Source organism: Aythya marila (assembly GCF_965140915.1).
Source record: "Aythya marila genome assembly, chromosome: Z".
Lineage (NCBI taxonomy): Eukaryota > Metazoa > Chordata > Aves > Anseriformes > Anatidae > Aythya > Aythya marila.
In genome coordinates, this window is record NC_139080.1 from 62387385 (window position 1) to 62404890 (window position 17506).

Sequence of the window (17506 nt, forward strand, 5' to 3'; positions counted from 1 at the left end):
CTTGTTCCTTGGGAAACCTTTTTCTGCTGATAGCTGGATATCATCTGTATAGGGAAATAGTACACAGTGTTTCTAAAAGAGTCCTGATGGACCAAGTATAGGAATATATCATTCAATTTAAAAAAAAAAAAAACTGAGAGCAGGTTGTGAGTATTAGAAATGTGTGTGAATATGGGAACTATTGCTGGTCCTAGTCACATGGTAAGGACAAGGCCCAGAGGGAACAATGCTCAGTCTGTGTGTGGTAGTGAGAGGTGAAAGCAACTTTACTTCACAATTTCCAAGGCAGTGACAAGCAGAGAGCACATTCTGCTCCAGTGATCTTTAAAATAAAGTTAAAAGAAAGGAGGCAGTCTTTGGTTATAGCAGCTACTAAATCAAGTCCTGTATTAAGATGAAATTTACATTGTTAAACAGTTGTGAAATGTTTTCACTGTTTTATGTTAATAAAATCTGTTTATGCCACCTTTATAAAAGATGCATCTTTATGTAAATCAGTAAGTAAAACTTGTATTAGCAATGAAGCTCTGAAGATAAGATCTCTTAAGTTGGTGACACTACATATCACATCTGTGAATAATGCCAACCACAGTGCCTGGCAACAGGGAGAGGGAGAATTTAACTCATTATCCAACCCACTCACCATGCCCAAAGACTCTGGAATAGTTAGTACTGTGCATGCACAATGACTAATAATGAAATATCAATCACTTCAAATATATGAAATAGTGAAAAGCTTCTGGGAAAGCTTTCGCTGAGTGGGGAAAAGGGTACTGCTGCAGAGGGTGAGGAGCTGTCCCATTTACGGGCAAGCTGTCTAAAACCAGAAAACCTCTAGCATTTTCTTTTGTCATATTCTTGATTTTTCAAGAAGCAAATGTGTGTGAGAATGTCCTTTACGTTCTTAAAAACACCTGAACCTTACTGTGCTGAGAGCTTCTGTTTAGCTTCACTTAGTAGATGCGGTTGACATTTTTTTAGTTTCTGAACTTATGGCTAAACTGTATTTGGCCTCCGACTGGATTTACGTAAATGCGGTGAGTTGGGAAATAGCACACAGATTGCACAAAGTAATCTATGAAAAGATTAATCTGTTTTCCGAGGCACAATTCCTGCTTGTCTGTGTGAGAACGCCGTGCTCGGCACGGCGCGGGGGATCTGCTACAAACAATAACACAAATAATCGCGTTTTGAGCTGATGAAACTGTTTCTGATGACGCATGGTGTCGCTGGGACAGCTTTCATGCGGAGATTTCGTTGTTTTGGCCAGGCTGGGGGTTGAGGTGCCCCGCAGCAGGTCCGGCGGCTCCGCGCCGCGCTCTGCCCGTGGCATCTGCTGAGGGCTGAGGGACCCCACAGCTCCGCCCCGCCCCGCCCCGCCCCGACCGCCGCGCATGCGGAGTGAGCGCCGCTCGCTGCGCGGGGGCGCGGCGTGGCGCGGGGACTCCCCCCTCCCTCCCCGCGCGGCGCCCGGCGGCGGGGCGGGCCCTCGATTCCCATTGGCTGCGCCGCCGCGCCGGCCGGCACGTGACGGGCGGGGCGGGGCCAGCGGCGGGGCGGGGCCGGGCCGTGCCGGCGGCGCCGCGGCCGTGTCAGCGGCGGGCGGGGGGCGCGGGCGGAGCGGCCGGGCCGGGCCGGGGCTGGCGGCGATGGAGGGGCCGCGGCCATGGGGTGAGTGCGCCACGGGACGGGGCCGGCCGGCAGGAGGCGGAGGAGGAGGCGGAGGAAGCGGCTTTGTGGCGGGCGGCAGCCGGCGCCGCGCCGCTTTGTTGGCTGCGCTGCCGCAGCGCCAGCGGGAACTGGGTCAGGGCGCGGGGCGGGGGGGCTGCGCGCTGCGGGCGGCCGCGGCACGGCCGGGGGGCTCCGCGCCGCTCGGGGCGCCCCCGGGGTGTCAGCGCCACGCGTAGCCGGGTGCGTGTGTGTGTGTGTGTGTGTGCTGCGAGCACGGCCCTGCCGCCAGGGCACCCCCCGGAGGGGCTTCCGAGGAGCTGGTAGCACGTCCCTGCTGCTCCTCGGCCCGATTCGGCGATGCGCAAAAAAAAAGGGGTTGCCTTCGTCGAGCCTGTTCGTATGCTGTGATTGAAACGCCCCCTGAAAACGCTCGCTACCCGGACCCCAGGCTCATTCCACATCTGTCAGCGAGGTATGGGTTATGCTGAACTTTAGGGCATCAGGTGAGGACTCAGCAGTTGGCTGCTGGTGGTGATTCTAGATTTTTCTCCTACGCATTTTGAACATCCATTCCAGCACCTGAAACATTAGAAGGTGCCATAGGTGCAGAGGTGCGTTCACCACTTTCCCTTCTGACAAGAAGGAAGGCGATAAAAGCAAACTGATAGTTGTGGTAGTTATTCTGGTGATGTTTCTTCCTTTGCTTCTTTAGAAGAACCATGAGAAGAGACGGTCTTTGTGTTGTTTCGCATGACAAGTGCAGTATTTCCTGTCAGTAGTCATGCTCTTTAAAATGGCAGCTTGAATAAAAGATCACTTCTAAGTATATTTCAAATGATTTACGACTGCAGACTTTCATAAGCATCATCCTTCATATCATGCATGCCGTGATATTTGCCAAAACTTTTGTGCAAAATATTGGGTAATGATACACGTTCTGATAGATGTCATAGTATGCAGCATATGTTGGAAATGCCTATATCTAAAATGGGTTACCTTTGGTCTACAAGTTCTTATGTTGGATTTCTGTATTATCATAACTCAGTAAAACGTTTATGCCAATGAGATGGTATTAATTACTTTTTCATCAATGTAAAGAAATCTTATTTAAAACAGGCTATACTGCTAGGGATACACTGTAACAGAGTTATTTTGGGTGAAGACCACTGCACGTCTCCACCGATTGTTTTCCAAAATTTGTACAGGACCTGTGTGGACACGAACTGATGTATTTTCTGCGAGACAGTCTTATGTTCTCAAAAAGTGCTGAAACGAATCCTGAAGATGACCCTGATTGATCACCTATTTAAAATAATATTTTTTCACGATTTTTTTTTAAATTGTGGCTGTTCTATTTCATGCTATTGGTTTATTTTAACTGAAAATACAAATTAAAGAGAATAAGGACGTGCCTCAGGCTTCCTGATGGCTTAAACTTTCTGGAATCGAATCCTTAAAAGATGATGAGAAATGAAAACTAACCAGCAGCAAGTCATACGCAGTGAGAGCATACGCAATTCACCATGAATAGCAAAAATGATCATGCCGAAGAATGAGTGTTCAGGATCGTGAATCATCCCTGGTCCAATATAAGTTATGATTCAAGTGATGTCTGGACTGCTTTGTGTTCAATATAGTATTTAAATGCAAATCATGTTTCGTATTTTCACAGTCGTATTCTGAATGCAGCATGACTAACCAGCTAAGGAACTTCCCGACACAGAATTCTAAAGGAATAAGTAGGGTTTTTGTCTTGAGAATGTAATGGAAGCTGAACATGACTGTCTATAGCCTGAAATGTATGACTTCTGGATTTCCTTCTGTTTGTACTAATATGATTTTGTTATTAGTATTTTTTTATTTTTTTTTTTTAGTAAAAGCATAAAGGTGAAGTCATCTCTATTTAATACACACGCGCACACACAACTGCAGTTAAACTAGACCTGAAACAAGGAAGGCAAGTCATGGTTTCCGATCAAACCACCATCTTCCTTCTCTCCTTCCTCATGGTCTTTTGAAGAATGCAGAGTGTGGATCGCATCTTATTTTGGCACCTTCATCAGCCAAGCTATGTTTTGTTAGAAAGAACAGATGATGCATCTGCTTATGATCGTTTGTGAGTACAGGCCGAGAGCGTGAGCTATGAAGACTGTCATTGCTAGGGCAAAGCATACGGCATTCTGCACTACCTGCGTCTGAAGGTGTAGCAGGTTGACTCTTGTGCATGATAAAGCTCCTGCTATATTTGAAATTTTGGTGCAGTACAGATTTTGCAGCATAGTTAACTGTGTTATTGATCTTAAGGAACGTTGTCCAGAAAATATAACAGTGGATCAAAAGGTCTTGCCAAATTACATGTTCGTTTAGGGAAGGACAGAAACAATAACAGCAACAATAACAAGAAATATTCAACCTACCCCGCAGTCAGAAGGATTTAAGAAGGTCAGGTATATTAACACTTAAGTATTTTGTTCTACTGCCCGCAAAGATAATCTGCATGCAGATGTAGATAGAGGAACTAAGAAGAAAATCCTCTTGATGCAGGCGAGGTTAGGAAGAGAAAGTTGAGCATGGCTTACTTTCCAAGGGATTTCACACGTTGTGTTAGGATAACTGAGAGTGGCTTTTCATCTGGCTCCTGTTTCTTGTACAACAGCCAAAAAACCCCCAGGAACTCAGAGTACCTACTCTAGAGATTATCATTTCGTATAACTTGTTGTTGGTTTTCAATTTCAGTTATTTGACATTCGCTAAAAAGAGTAACGTTACATTATTTGCAGCCGCTTCCTCATATCCAAGTCCTTGCTACTGAAGCAAGCTCAAGAACAAATGAAGAAGAGTTTTCTGTGACGGCTGTTTGCTACTCTTTGCTGCATGTCTCTGACCTGAGCATGCAAATGCAGAAGGAATGAGAACGTGCACAGAAGGTGCGCGACCTGCTGTTCCTTTCATGGCAATTCTTACTTTCTGCTGAGTATTTTCTTAATTCTGTTCAACCACACCCAAAGCCATCTTTTCAGTCCCCTCATTATGTTTGCGTGCCTGCTTAGAGCAGATGATAAAAAAAGCAAACACAATACCCTCCTGTCAGGCTGCTGCTGACTGGAAGATTCAGGGTTTGCTCTTCGCTGCAGGTAAGGGTAGAAAGACTGAAATGTGCTGGCCAAAAAGGACATTCAATAAAGCATAGGTCTGCCACCAGTTAAAAATAGCATAGTTGATCAGCGTGATGCTGGAGAAGGCAAAAGTTTGATTTTTTTGTGTGAAAGAATCAGGGTATCAGACTCCCACGACCTGATGCCAATGCAGTGTTTTTCAGTGAGTACAAAAGAAGAATGTTAATACCTATGAAAGATAAGCATTTTAAATTAGGAGGCCTGGAAGACTTGCCCCCGACTGGACTGGGTAAGACAATCTCTGGCCTACCGATAGCCATTTTTGATTAAACTCTTAAGCACGGCACCCGGAGTGCTGGTACTTCGCCAGAGTTAAAGAAGGACTAGCAGAAAGATATCTACATATAAACCATTTACATGAAGACCAGCTTCAGAGAGAATAATGGAAAACCTAATAAAGGATTTAGTCAACAGAGAAATTGAATTAATGCAAATCAGCATGGCTTGATACGTTTGCAGTAAGAATGGCCAAAAAAATTTTGCTTTATTCGCTTGATTATATTTAAAAATGCAGTTGTATAAAAATGGTAAACCAAAGGCTGAGATTAGTAAGGGTGGTTGGTTTACCTTAGAACAGCTGTGCTGGATTTTTGTTTCTGTCTGTCAGCCTTGCCAGTCTTTCGGGAAGAGTTGTGTAACAGCTGCTGAACCATTGTGGTTAATGGCCCAGCATATTAAATTAAACCGACACCTATTTCAGATTACCTTGGTAGTCAGGCAGTAATCTGCAGTGGTTGAGCAGCTGCTGCACGAGCAGCTGAGCCCTTCTCTCATCCTTGGGTGGGAACCTTGTGGAGATGGGAAGGGCAGACAGCTGGGGCTGGCACCCTTGCAGCCATGCCAGTATTAGCCCTGGTCTCGTCCAAGTCAGAACCCTTGGACTTGGCACTCTACGAAATGCGTTTTGAAATGTGTTTAAGCTAAACTAATTGGAAAGATCTCAAATATGCAGAAATGACTGTGTAAGTTTTTTCCTGATTTCTGTGTGATAAGCCCATGAAGAAACAATTCTCCCTTGCCACCTGTGAATGGATGACAGGGAAATGACAGAATGGTAAGGAGTGGTAAGGACAAGATCCTGGGTAACACTTGTGGGTACAGGAAGAGATCAAAGTTGATCTTCTTTTCCAACCTTACTAAATTGCAATCTAGATGTTTATCAGTTTCAGTTGCAGTGGTTACAAATTGGTATCTTAACAAAATAAACTGCATTCTGAAAAATCTCCAGTTACAGTGTGCACATCTGCTTACCAGGGGTGATGGTAATAAAATGTTAAGTTTTGTTTGCTTTTAAGAGAGTTGAACAAACATCTCTTTTGCTACTTTCAACAACGTTTGTAATCGGTAATCAAATTAACTGGAGCCATAGTTGACATTAGTGTTGTTTGAAATGACCTTTTCGAATAAAGTAATTTTGCCTTTTTTTGCCACTGATTTTTGTAGCCACATAACTTAACTGTTAATAGCAGTTACATATAAGTACATGTGTATCTATATATCACCCTCAGGCAGCTAATGTAGGTCCCAGAATAATAATTCTACTGAAAAAATTTTAATTGAAATTAATAGGTTGTAGGGAAAAATGTTACCTAGCCTTACATACAGGCAATAACAGTTTCCTGTGTTGCTGAAAAAGCTCATGGTAGGGTTTTATATTTTAGATCATTCTTTAGCTTCTTCTGAAAAGACTAAGACGATTTTGTTGTACAGAAGTTGCTCTATAAAATACTGTGCTCTGTTGGTAATTACATTTTTTTATGGATTAAAAAAACACTGATGGGAGTCTGAAATATTTTCATAAGAATATTTGATTAATGTGTTACAAAGTATTGAGCTTGGGGTTCTTAAGTAGAACTTCAGGGCTCTTGAGTACACTGCTCATTAATTTCAAAGGAAAAAAGAAATGCTCTGATCAATAAGAAATTGTAAGTGTTGAGAAGATACTGGTTTGGGTTTTTTCGTTGTTTTTTGTTTGGTTGTTTTTTTTTTGCCTGCTTGGGATTTGAGACTAAAAAGAGCATATCTAAACTCCCCGTTCCTGGGCAGTTGTTACTTGTGCAGTTTCCATTAATGTGGAAAAATGCATATCTAAATCTTAACAGTACATTTGCATAAATGTAGGCTTCTCATTAATTTTGGTTATGGAGTGTGAAAGAGTTATATCTAGCTTGAAATTCTTCTTTGATGTGTATATTCACGCAAACTGCTGATTCAGTACAGCATGAAATTTGTTGCCATAATTTCACCTTACTTTGATAAGAAGATGGAGAAGAAACCTCTTAATGCTGAGAATATGGGTAAGGGACCTAGGAGACCTAGATTTTTGGTGCGTCTTATATCGAGGGAGTCAATCTCAAAGCTCCTGTATCCCAAGAGGGTTGTTTCGTGGAGTAAATCTAGAAAAGGGGATGCCTCCATTCGAATCGTGACCCCTAAGAAATTACTAGGAGGGAGCAAAGCGATACTGCTCATTTCTACCGCTGCCACCAATTCTCTGTTTAAAAAAATCATTTTTTTGTACTCGGTTTACTTGGAGCATAAATCAAAGAATTGGTATCTGCAGCTGAACTCTGATCTGCTGCGTCTCGTTTGAGGCTGTGGGAGGCAGCTATTTCTGGAAGACGGGCAGACCTCGGGGTGTGTCCTTCTTTATACCGTGCGCTTGGGAGGCAGGGTAAGTGCGTGTTCAGAATGGCTGTTAAATGGCTTCAGTTTCGGGGTGTGAACTGAACGTGCGCGGGGACAGCTCGTGTCTCACTGAGCCTTGTGATCTCCGTCTGCTTGAGAGAAGTCTGGTGTTCAGCATCAGAAAGCCTTGGTGTTCGTGGTCATGCATTACCTGTGTCAGTTTCCTCCATTTTAACATGAAATAATGAAGTCCTTGGTGAAGGACTTGACATTTTATTATTTCAAAAGGTGCTGAAAGAATGATTGTAGGAGGAAAAGATGCAGATGGATTGAAGATGCAGAAAAGAGTTACAGTACATAGGAGAGATGAATAAAAATACAGAGTTGTTCTGTGGTGCAGTTTAGGAATACAAGACTGGATTTCTGAATGGTGAGGCACCCTTCCTTCCTGTGCAGTGAGCTAGGCAGGGATGCTGCTGCATTTACAACTTCCAGTGGGAGCTCGCAGTCTACATTGATTAATGACCAATTTATAGCCATTTCTTCTGTGTCAGTATTGTGTTTTAACGTAAATATTTTCTCCTCCTCGAGCATTTTCCCCTTCCTGGTAATAAAGCGTAGCCATGTGATTACAGCTGTTGTTGCTGAAGAGGAAGGATTTAAGTCTCTTATCGTGAGAGACTCTGCAGTCGCCCGATCACTTAGCATCTTTCTCTGCACCCACTTAAACTCACTTTTCTTACCTGTGCCTTGTAAAATGGCCTGATCACGCCAGGGGTCGTGATTGCTTTCCAGGTGTCGGGACCGTGTCGGTAGTGCTCTGGTGTGCAGTGACCTGACCGGTGCGCGGTTCACCTTGCTGCTCCCCGCTCGCTGCTCCCTTCCAAGTGACGGGATTCCCGCGCACGATTTCACCCCCTTCACACTGCTCAGGTCATCACATTCTTTGTGTGTTATATGTAGCCCTCTGACCTCATGAAGCTTCTCGAATTCATGGCAGCAAGTTTTGTTGCCACCCAGCCATTCCTTGTGCCTTTGGCTTAAAACGCCAAACATTTGCAAGTACCCGTCACAGACCGGTGTTGGTGGAAATTCAGTGGAGACCTGGCTTTGAGCGCTGCCCAGTGTCATCTTGTCTTGGACTTACTCCTTATCCCCATACAATTTTTCTGCTCATAGCCTCATCTGATTTCACATGTGGCACCGTATCAAATGCTTTGGTACAGTCAGAGCAGCAGGACAGATGTATTACTTCTACAAAGCAGCTTGCTGTTCCCCTCAAGTATTTGGTAGCTTGCCCTTTACAGACAGGGGAAAAAAAAATACCCTGGAGGGCTGGGGAGGTAGGTAAATATCTGTGTGCCCTGAGGAAGCCCAGGTGCCTTAGCCAGTGGCGTGTCAAGAGTCACTGTAAGCAGTGCCTTCATGGCCCGCAGTCTGTTTTTGGTCCAGCTTTCTGTGCTATTGCAGCCTTTTAGGTGGTATAGGGAGGTGGTTTTTTGGTTTTGTTTTCTGTTTTTCCTGTAGCAGGGACCCCTGCCGCAGGTGCTGGGGCAGTGTGGCACTGGGATTGCAGAACCAGGGTGGGAACTCTTTAATTTTCCCCTGCGTGGTGGTGTCCGTGCCAGCACCAGGTACTGCCCTTCACCTCTCCTCTAATGCTTCAGGTGATATCGCAGGGATGTTCATTCAGGTAGTGGATTCAGGCTTCAGCCCTGCCTTCCCCCAGACCTTGTTCTGTGACCAAAACCTTGTGATGTTACCAAAACATATGCTGTGCTGATCTGTTTTGTTTTGTTTTTGGGGAGGGGAGGTTCTCTTTAAGATTCCTGTAGTACCATGCGACGCGATGTGAATGCCGCTGTAGCGCAGAGCAGCTGCCAGGCATTGCTGCATTTCACACTCGTGCCAGCGGCCTGCAGCGCCTCACCGGCCAGCAGCAGCGAGCTTCTCGCTGTTCTCTGGCTCCCAGTTACAATACAGTGCTAATTTTTATGACTACCAGAATGGGAAACATCTACAAGCTATCTACCTTTCCTCGGGTTTATGCAGAAATCCCTTCTGCATTTTATGTTCTGAAAAGAAATATAAACTATAGCTTTTGGTTTTACTAATAAGAATGCAAAAATAGTACTTACTAAATACATCCATGAAGTGGAACAGAAGCAGTCTGGCATTGTTTTTTCATTAAAACTCTTTTCAACAGCTTTCCACCTTTTAGGGGAGACTGGTTGTAAAAGCACGGAATTCACAGAATAATTCTCTGAAAGTCAGGTTTCCCTTTACATATGACCAAATTGTAAAAAAAATAAAATAAAATAAATTTATTAGGATTCTTTTTTCTTCAGCTTATTTATAGTGTCATGGAAATCACAATTCCATAAATGGTAGGCTTCTTCCTTGGCCTTTCTGTAAGGACGACAGATGTTTAGGACATGAAGATCTGTTTCTTGAAAAAGAAATAAGCTTGTCATTTCAAAAACACTACAGCTTCTGTCATTTTTCCTGTTTTCAATGGTACGCATGCTTCCTCATACTTCCTCATATTCCTTATTCAGTTTAAATTCAGAAGAATTAAACTTAATTTTCAAATTTTATATTGGGGAACTAAATGAAACCTCTTAGCATGATTTTACTTACCTTTTAGTTGACTTGATTATTCAATTAAGATTCATCTGGAAGAGCAAATTTGTATAAGGATTGTATAAGGAGTTACACAAGCAGTAAGGTCAAAGGCTTAATGAGAGCATACACAGAAAATACTTTCTTGCTAGTGTAGTTTTCAGGATAGGTTGCAAGCTGTATTTGCAGCATGTTCCAGAAGTTCAGAAAAACTGCTGAATAGGAGGTTTTAGTTGTTTCATCTTTTCCAAAGTATTGCAGTAACAATGAATTTCTCTCTTTTTCTCTTTCGGGTTTGACGTCCTGTACCTAGGAAATTCTCACTATGACGTTAGAAGGGTAACTTACACATGCACAAAGTGGTGGGCTTCTTGTTATTCTGATGAATAAGAAATTTGTAATTTCAGCTGTAAAGAGCTTCGAACATGGTTAGCCATGTTTAGTTATATTGTTTGTTAGAGGAAGAACTTCTGTTTTTTGGTATTGGAAAAGTGGGGAACAATTTGAATTTTTATCATTTAGTTTTTTATTTCTCCTTTGTAATGGCTGAGTAATTTTGACTTAAGACTGTTATCATAGAATCATAGAATCATAGAATATCCTGAGTTGGAAGGGACCCTTAAGGATCATCAAGTCCAACTCTTGACACCGCACAGGTCTACCCAAAAGTTCAGACCATGTGACTAAGTGCACAGTCCAATCTCTTCTTAAATTCAGACAGGCTCGGTGCAGTGACCACTTCCCTGGGGAGCCTGTTCCAGTGTGCAACCACCCTCTCTGTGAAGAACCCCCTCCTGACGTCCAGCCTAAATTTCCCCTGCCTCAGCTTAACCCCGTTCCCGCGGGTCCTGTCACTGGTGTTAATGGAGAAAAGGTCTCCTGCCTCTCGACACCCCCTTACGAGGAAGTTGTAGACTGTGATGAGGTCTCCCCTCAGCCTCCTCTTCTCCAGGCTGAACAGGCCCAGTGACCTCAGCCGTTCCTCGTACGTCTTCCCCTCAAGGCCTTTCACCATCTTCGTAGCCCTCCTCTGGACACTCTCCAACAGTTTCATGTCCTTTTTATACTGTGGTGCCCAGAACTGCACACAGTACTCGAGGTGAGGCCGCACCAGTGCAGAGTAGAGTGGGAATGTTATGATATTAACCAATGTTATGATATTAACCAAAGTAACATTTTTTGAAAAGGCACGTATGACCAATTAGCACAATCACTATGAAAACAACATTTTCAATTTTATGGTTTCTGTGCCATACCTTCCCTACACATATTTACAATATGAGGTGTCTTAATACTACGAATTGGCTTTTATCTGTTTCTTCTGCTGTGCAGTATGACCACTTCTTGGGTTGATACTGCATGAAGATTTGCTTTAATCTTGATTACTTGGAGTTGTTTTTTAACAACAGACGCCATTACTAGTATATTTATGCTTTTATTCTGTTAAAATTTGTCAGTATTTACCGTTGTCTTTTCACACCACATCTCCATTAGTCTGTTCTGTCCTAAGGAATCTTGAGCCACTGGACTGACCACCTTTTGTTTCATAAAACCTGTAGGTAGGCGGCATCTTCTAGATATGTTTGGCAGTGCTTGTTGATCATACATAAATGATTAAATATGGTCTATTATCTCTATAGTTTCTTATTGCTAGAATTAGAGTGCCAATAAAAGGAGTGTTATAATATGATGCTGTGATTTTCCTTCATGTATTCTGGCTTTCCCTTATACCTAATGCAGTCGTTAATGAACTACTTTCATAAGCTTAATCATGTGTATCGAATGGAAGCCCATTGGAAAAAGCCTTTGAACTGGCAATCGTTTGATACTGGCAGTTCTGTTTAATGGGTTTAAATTAAATGTTTAGGAAGTTCAGTGGTAAGTGGGACCGAGAAAATTTTACAGTTAGGTAATTTTTTTCTTGTTGTTTGCTTTGCCAAAATACTCATGTTTAGTATTTTCTCTTATTTTTTTTAGGGCTGAGGGTAGCCCAGGATGGCCGCAGCTTCCTATGATCAGTTGTTAAAACAAGTTGAGGCATTAAAGATGGAGAACTCCAACCTTCGACAGGAGCTAGAGGACAACTCAAATCACCTAACAAAACTGGAAACTGAGGCATCTAACATGAAGGTATTGCAACTGCATCATTTTTTGTGTGGATGCCTTTTGTATTTGATTGTGTGTGTTTCAGTGGACTGGTAGTTCAATAGTTTCAGTGTTCTTCAAGATTCCTACAAGCCTTCATTTACAGGCTGTGTAAGGGAAACAGCTATCAATCAAATTTACTTAATAAAATGTACTTTTTGTTTTCTTTTGTTTTTAATATGGAAATCAAAATATTTCAAAACTGTTTTTAGAAGCTCCTTCAAATTTTCTAGCTTTTTTCCTGGTGTATCATGATACATATTACCATTTTACCACTGCTGTACTTGCCAGCAGAAAGTTGTGTGAGAGGCTGGAGACTGTCAGTGTTTTAAGGTAAGTTTAATAATTTAATAATTTTGGGGTTTATTAGAGTTACAATATATAGCAACCCCCCAAAAAAAGTTAATTTTAAAGTAAGACCAGAAGTGTTCAGCCTCTCCGACAGCCTACATTCATACAATAATTCCATCCAAATCTAACGATGTCTTACGTCTAGGTGTAGGCTTTCAGAATGACCTATCCAGGACAAAACACTGGGCAAAAATGGAATTTAGACTGATTTTGATAAACTGGAAGATACATAACAGCTGCATCTATGTGACAATGACCCTGAAGAAGGCAGAATTTCAGAAGCATTCTAGCAGCATTAATAGGGTGCCCTTCTTGAGCTGACAAATCTTGCTTCTTTTTGCTAACAGCCAGCAGAACCAGAGAGCTTTTGGTACCAAAGCTAATACTGTTGTTACCTCTGCAAATGGTACTGTATAGCATAGGCTAGCTCTAAATATTAAACAACTTTTGTGGACAACAGTGTCCATCTCCTTGCATTCCCATCTTTATATCATTGACTTACTGTTACCTTTATAGCTGATCTTTGTAATCTGATTACTATAGCAATTAAAAAAAATACTTTTAATTGAACTTTCCTCCAGCATGTAGAATGACCTATATATTCTTTGTCAGAAGGATTTTTTTGTTCTGAATCACTGTCATTAGAAATTACAACACTTATAACCAAAAAAAAAAATTGTAGTTCTTTTTATTTAAACCTTATATTGTGGGGTAAAATGCAAGTGTCTTTTACCTAAACTGAGATGAAGTAATAGTCTGTAACGCGCCAGCTACTTGAAACTGTATTTGGTATTAGCAACTGTGAAAAACAACTGTTTGCTTAATTCTCTATCTGAAAGCTAGATCTGTTACTTACACTGTTTTTCTTAAGATAACGTTATAACAAAGCTATCAGTAACTTTCCTTCTCTCTCTGACACTGCAGTCTAAAATTTCCTTCACTGCAGGGAGTGAAGAATGGGATAAGTGATCTTTGCAGTTTTGAAAAGGAAAAACAGAAATGCCTTTTTTCCCTTGCTTGTTCCCATACAGCTCTTTTTTTTGTGTGTGTAGATCGATAAATTTCCAGTGACATAGAGACAGACATTAATGCCTCTAGGGCATTAATTTGGGATGTGGGACAGCCGTATTCCCTTACTTCAAATCTCATGGATCACCAAACTGAAAGCAGTTCTATCACACTCGACAGAAAATGTTTATGCTTGTATTCCAAGTAGATACCTCATATTTTCTCTCCTTAAATGACAAACTGGATATGAGGAATTTATCCTAAAACTCCTCCAACTCAAGTATCAGTCTCAGGGTTTCTTTTCATTTTAGAGGGAGGAGGTTATTTAGACTAATCTGATTTTTTTTTCCCCGTATTCTATCAAAGAATTCCAGGCATCTCTGTTCCTCATGAGTGCTTGCTTCTGGATCCAAAGCAAGATGCCATTTCTTTCTCTTGTTTGTTTCAGATATATTTGAAAAGGATTGAAACCTTGCTTTGTCTTCCTTACGTTGAATTTGAAGGATATTATGGGAATCACCTTAAGTATTTGTCGTGGTTTAACCTGGCCGGCAGCTAAACACCACGCAGCCGTTCGCTCACCCTCCCCCCTCCCTCTCTGGGACAGGGGAGAGAAATGGAAAGTGAAGCCCGTGAGTTGAGATAAAGACAGTTTAATAAGACAGGAAAAGAATAATAACAAAATAATAATAACAATAATAATAATAATGATACAACGGTGATAATAGGAAAGTAATAATAATATGTACAAACAAGTGATGCACAATGCAATTGCTCACCACCCGCTGACCGATGCCCAGCCTAACCCCGAGCAGTCCGGCCCCCTCCCCCGGCTAGCCACCCCTATATATTGTTTAGCATGACATCAGATGGTATGGAATACCCCTTTGGCTAGTTTGGGTCACCTGTCCTGGGTCTGTCCCCTCCCAGCTCTTACTGCACCCCCAGCCTGCCTGTTGGCAGGACAGAGCAAAAGGCTGAGGTGTCCTTGGCTTGGTATAAGCACTGCTCTGCAACAATTAAAGCATCGGGGTGTTATCAGCACTCTTCTCATCCCAAGCCAAAACACAGCATTCCACCAGCTACTAGGAAGAAAATTAACTCTGTTCTAACTGAAACCAGGACAGTATTGGAGCGTGTGGGTGAAAGAGTTTGATGGGGATCCTGCAGGATTCTGTTCACTCAGGAGACAATTTTAGTATTGTACATTTTCAGAGAAAGTACATAGTGGCTTTGTACCACTGAAAGAAGCTGGTTTCTTCATGGCTCATATGGTTCCAGTGCCATGATTAGAGATAATTGCAATAAAAGTAATTAGAAGAAACAAGGAAGTGTAGATAGAAAGTCTCTGGGCTACCATATAAGTAGTTAATGCTCCAACTACTTTCGAACTCCAGTCCTCTGGGATACCACATAAGCACTGTCGAGCTGTAGCAGCTCCTCCTGCCAAGTGCAGTCCCAAACACGAAAGGGATAAAGGGAGTGGCAGTGGGGCAAATGAGTTGTGGTCCCATGACATTATGTGCAGCAGTGTTGTCGCTGTTACACCGTTCATGTTGATCTGTAGAAATACTTCATAGTTTTTCTTCAGACTGTGCTAGTATGTTTGCCCATTCTGCCTTATATTCTTTAATCAGTCATGGAAGGCAATCATTGGGAGGGGAATTTTGAAGGCAATATTGAATATTTTGAAAGAAATTGATTCTGAAAGTTGTAGTGTTAAAATTTGTGAAAGTATACCTCATTTTTCATAATCTCTCCATTCCTGAAATGTAAGATAATCGTACTGGAATTAAAAGCTTAACATGAGCTCATCTTGCAGATGCATTTATTGTAAACTACTACTGACCTATATAAGAACAACGTCTGCATCTGAATGCTTCATTTTTAAAGCTAAATTTCATAATTAAAAGGGAAAACTTTGCTGACCAAAAGAGGAAGTGAGGGGTAAACAAAGATGAATGCTATCAGGGTGCCAAAATGACTTATAAAACAGTGTACACTTTCTTTTTTAATTTGTGTTGTCTTAGAGATTAACTGTTCAAACAAAAGAAATCCCTCAGAGTATTATGACTAACTTGGGAAATTCAGTCGTTACTGTTGGCTTACTGTCAGATGAAATACAGCAGTTCTGTGTGATAAAATGTTCTCTCCAAATAAACAAATATGCAGTTGGAGTTTGATGGTCAATGAATTAATGATGTTGGCCCATAAACATAAAAGAACAGTTTAAGTGTGTAGGTGTAGATAGTAAGCATAACCACATAAAACACAGACTATGGACAAATTTAGGAAAAAATGGACTAGCAGATTTGAACTCAAAGGCTGTAAATTTTTTGAAGAGACAAAAAGCAGTTCAGCATCAGCTCTACTGCTACTTTCCTGTAAATGCAGAACTCTGTCAGAAAAAGACCTCAATTTTTAAGACATACGTTGCAAGTGAAGACCGTCCTACTTGGCTTATGTGAGGAACAATTGTTAAGGATGGTGCGTTTTTTCATATGATACTGAATTCGTATCAATATCTTTCCCCATACAAGATCTGTGTGGACATGGTTACTTTTAATTTAATCTCAGATACTTAAAAGCTAGCAAAAGAATAACTTATGTTATGTTTGATTTCCATGCTTGCTCTGTCTCTGCTTGGATTTAATTGTAAAATAATAATTGTGTGTTGTCTTGTGTGAGAAAGACGCCAACTTTATTATGTGCACTGCTCTGTGAGCACAATGTCTTCCCTTTTGTGTTTATATAGCACATTTACAGTTACATTTTCCATATTATTTTCCAGCTCATTTAATGTCCTCTATACTGTCTCCATGTATCAATACAAAATACATTCAGATATCCTGATTATTTTTAGAAGAGTTCTAAGTAGCTGAAACTGCACTGTAAAGAAACAAAGCAATGGTTAAACTTCTATGGAATCTTTTTTTCTTTTCATGTTCATGAAACACATTTTTCATACTTTTTACATTTTTTTTTGATTTTTTTGGCAGATGGTTGCCTTCATATAAATATTTTAGTATTAATGATTTTCTGTTTTGTTTGTTTTGTTGTTTTATTTGTTTGTTTATAGAATTCAGATTTTAAAGACAAACTAGAGAGCTAGTTACTGTGATGTTCAGTGTGGGTCCAAAGTGTGGCTTCTTTTTGACATGGAAAGTATTTTTTTTTTCTGCAAATTAGCAGAGTAGTAAACCTCATAATCGTTGATATTGTTGGATTGGAACAGATTTTGAATTAAAAAAATAGTGCTGATATTTTGAGAATTTTGATTTTGAGTATGTTTGTACAGTGTTTAGATAACTGAAAAGTAGCTGCAGAAGACACTTCAAGCCAATATAATATATCAGATTTATTTTAGGTTTTTGTATACTTTGTGCAGTTGATTAATTAATACTTAAATCCTCTGAATTAAAGGTCAGAGGTGTGCTATACAAGATGCCATGGTGCCTGTTCCATTTGCAGCGGTCATGCTAAATTTGTGAGAATATGGGAAAGCTTATTCCTTAGAGGAACTGAGTGTGATTTTATGTAAAAAAAAAAAATAACTTGCATTTTATTTTCTCTGCAAATACAACTTCCCACCGTTCTTTTTGTGACTATTTAAAGAGATGAACAAACAGATCTTTAGCAGGAATAGCAGACTCACTAGCAAGATGGCAACTTAAGAGAAGAGTTACAGTAGCTTGGTTGTTTCATGAAAAAGATGGAATTTTAAAAATGCACTGCTTCCAGCTTGAAGTTTGTTTATGAAAACTGGAGATGGATGTTCAGAGTGTTTCAGGAGCAAGCTCACTAGCAGTGTTTTGACACTGTTACACTTTTTGCTTATGAACTCCTCGTTAACGTGTGGAAGTGGGATTTTGCCTTAAGAGTTCAAATGACAGCAACAACAAATA

The 17506-nt window shown here is 41.2% G+C and overlaps 1 protein-coding gene across 4 annotated transcripts in view; it reads left to right on the top strand.

Annotated features, from left to right (window-relative positions):
* The window catches only part of APC (APC regulator of WNT signaling pathway), an 89480-nt gene that overhangs the window by 15311 nt on the left and 56663 nt on the right, over positions 1–17506 (top strand). For 3 of the 4 annotated variants that reach the window (XM_082784224.1, XM_082784226.1, XM_082784227.1), the window contains exon 2: positions 12075–12227. In XM_082784224.1, coding sequence (XP_082640350.1) covers positions 12093–12227 — 135 coding nt within the window. In that variant the 5' untranslated portion in view covers positions 12075–12092. Of the gene's footprint in view, positions 1–11022; positions 11197–12074; positions 12228–17506 lie in introns of those variants that run through there. The other variant, XM_082784225.1, reaches the window with a different exon arrangement.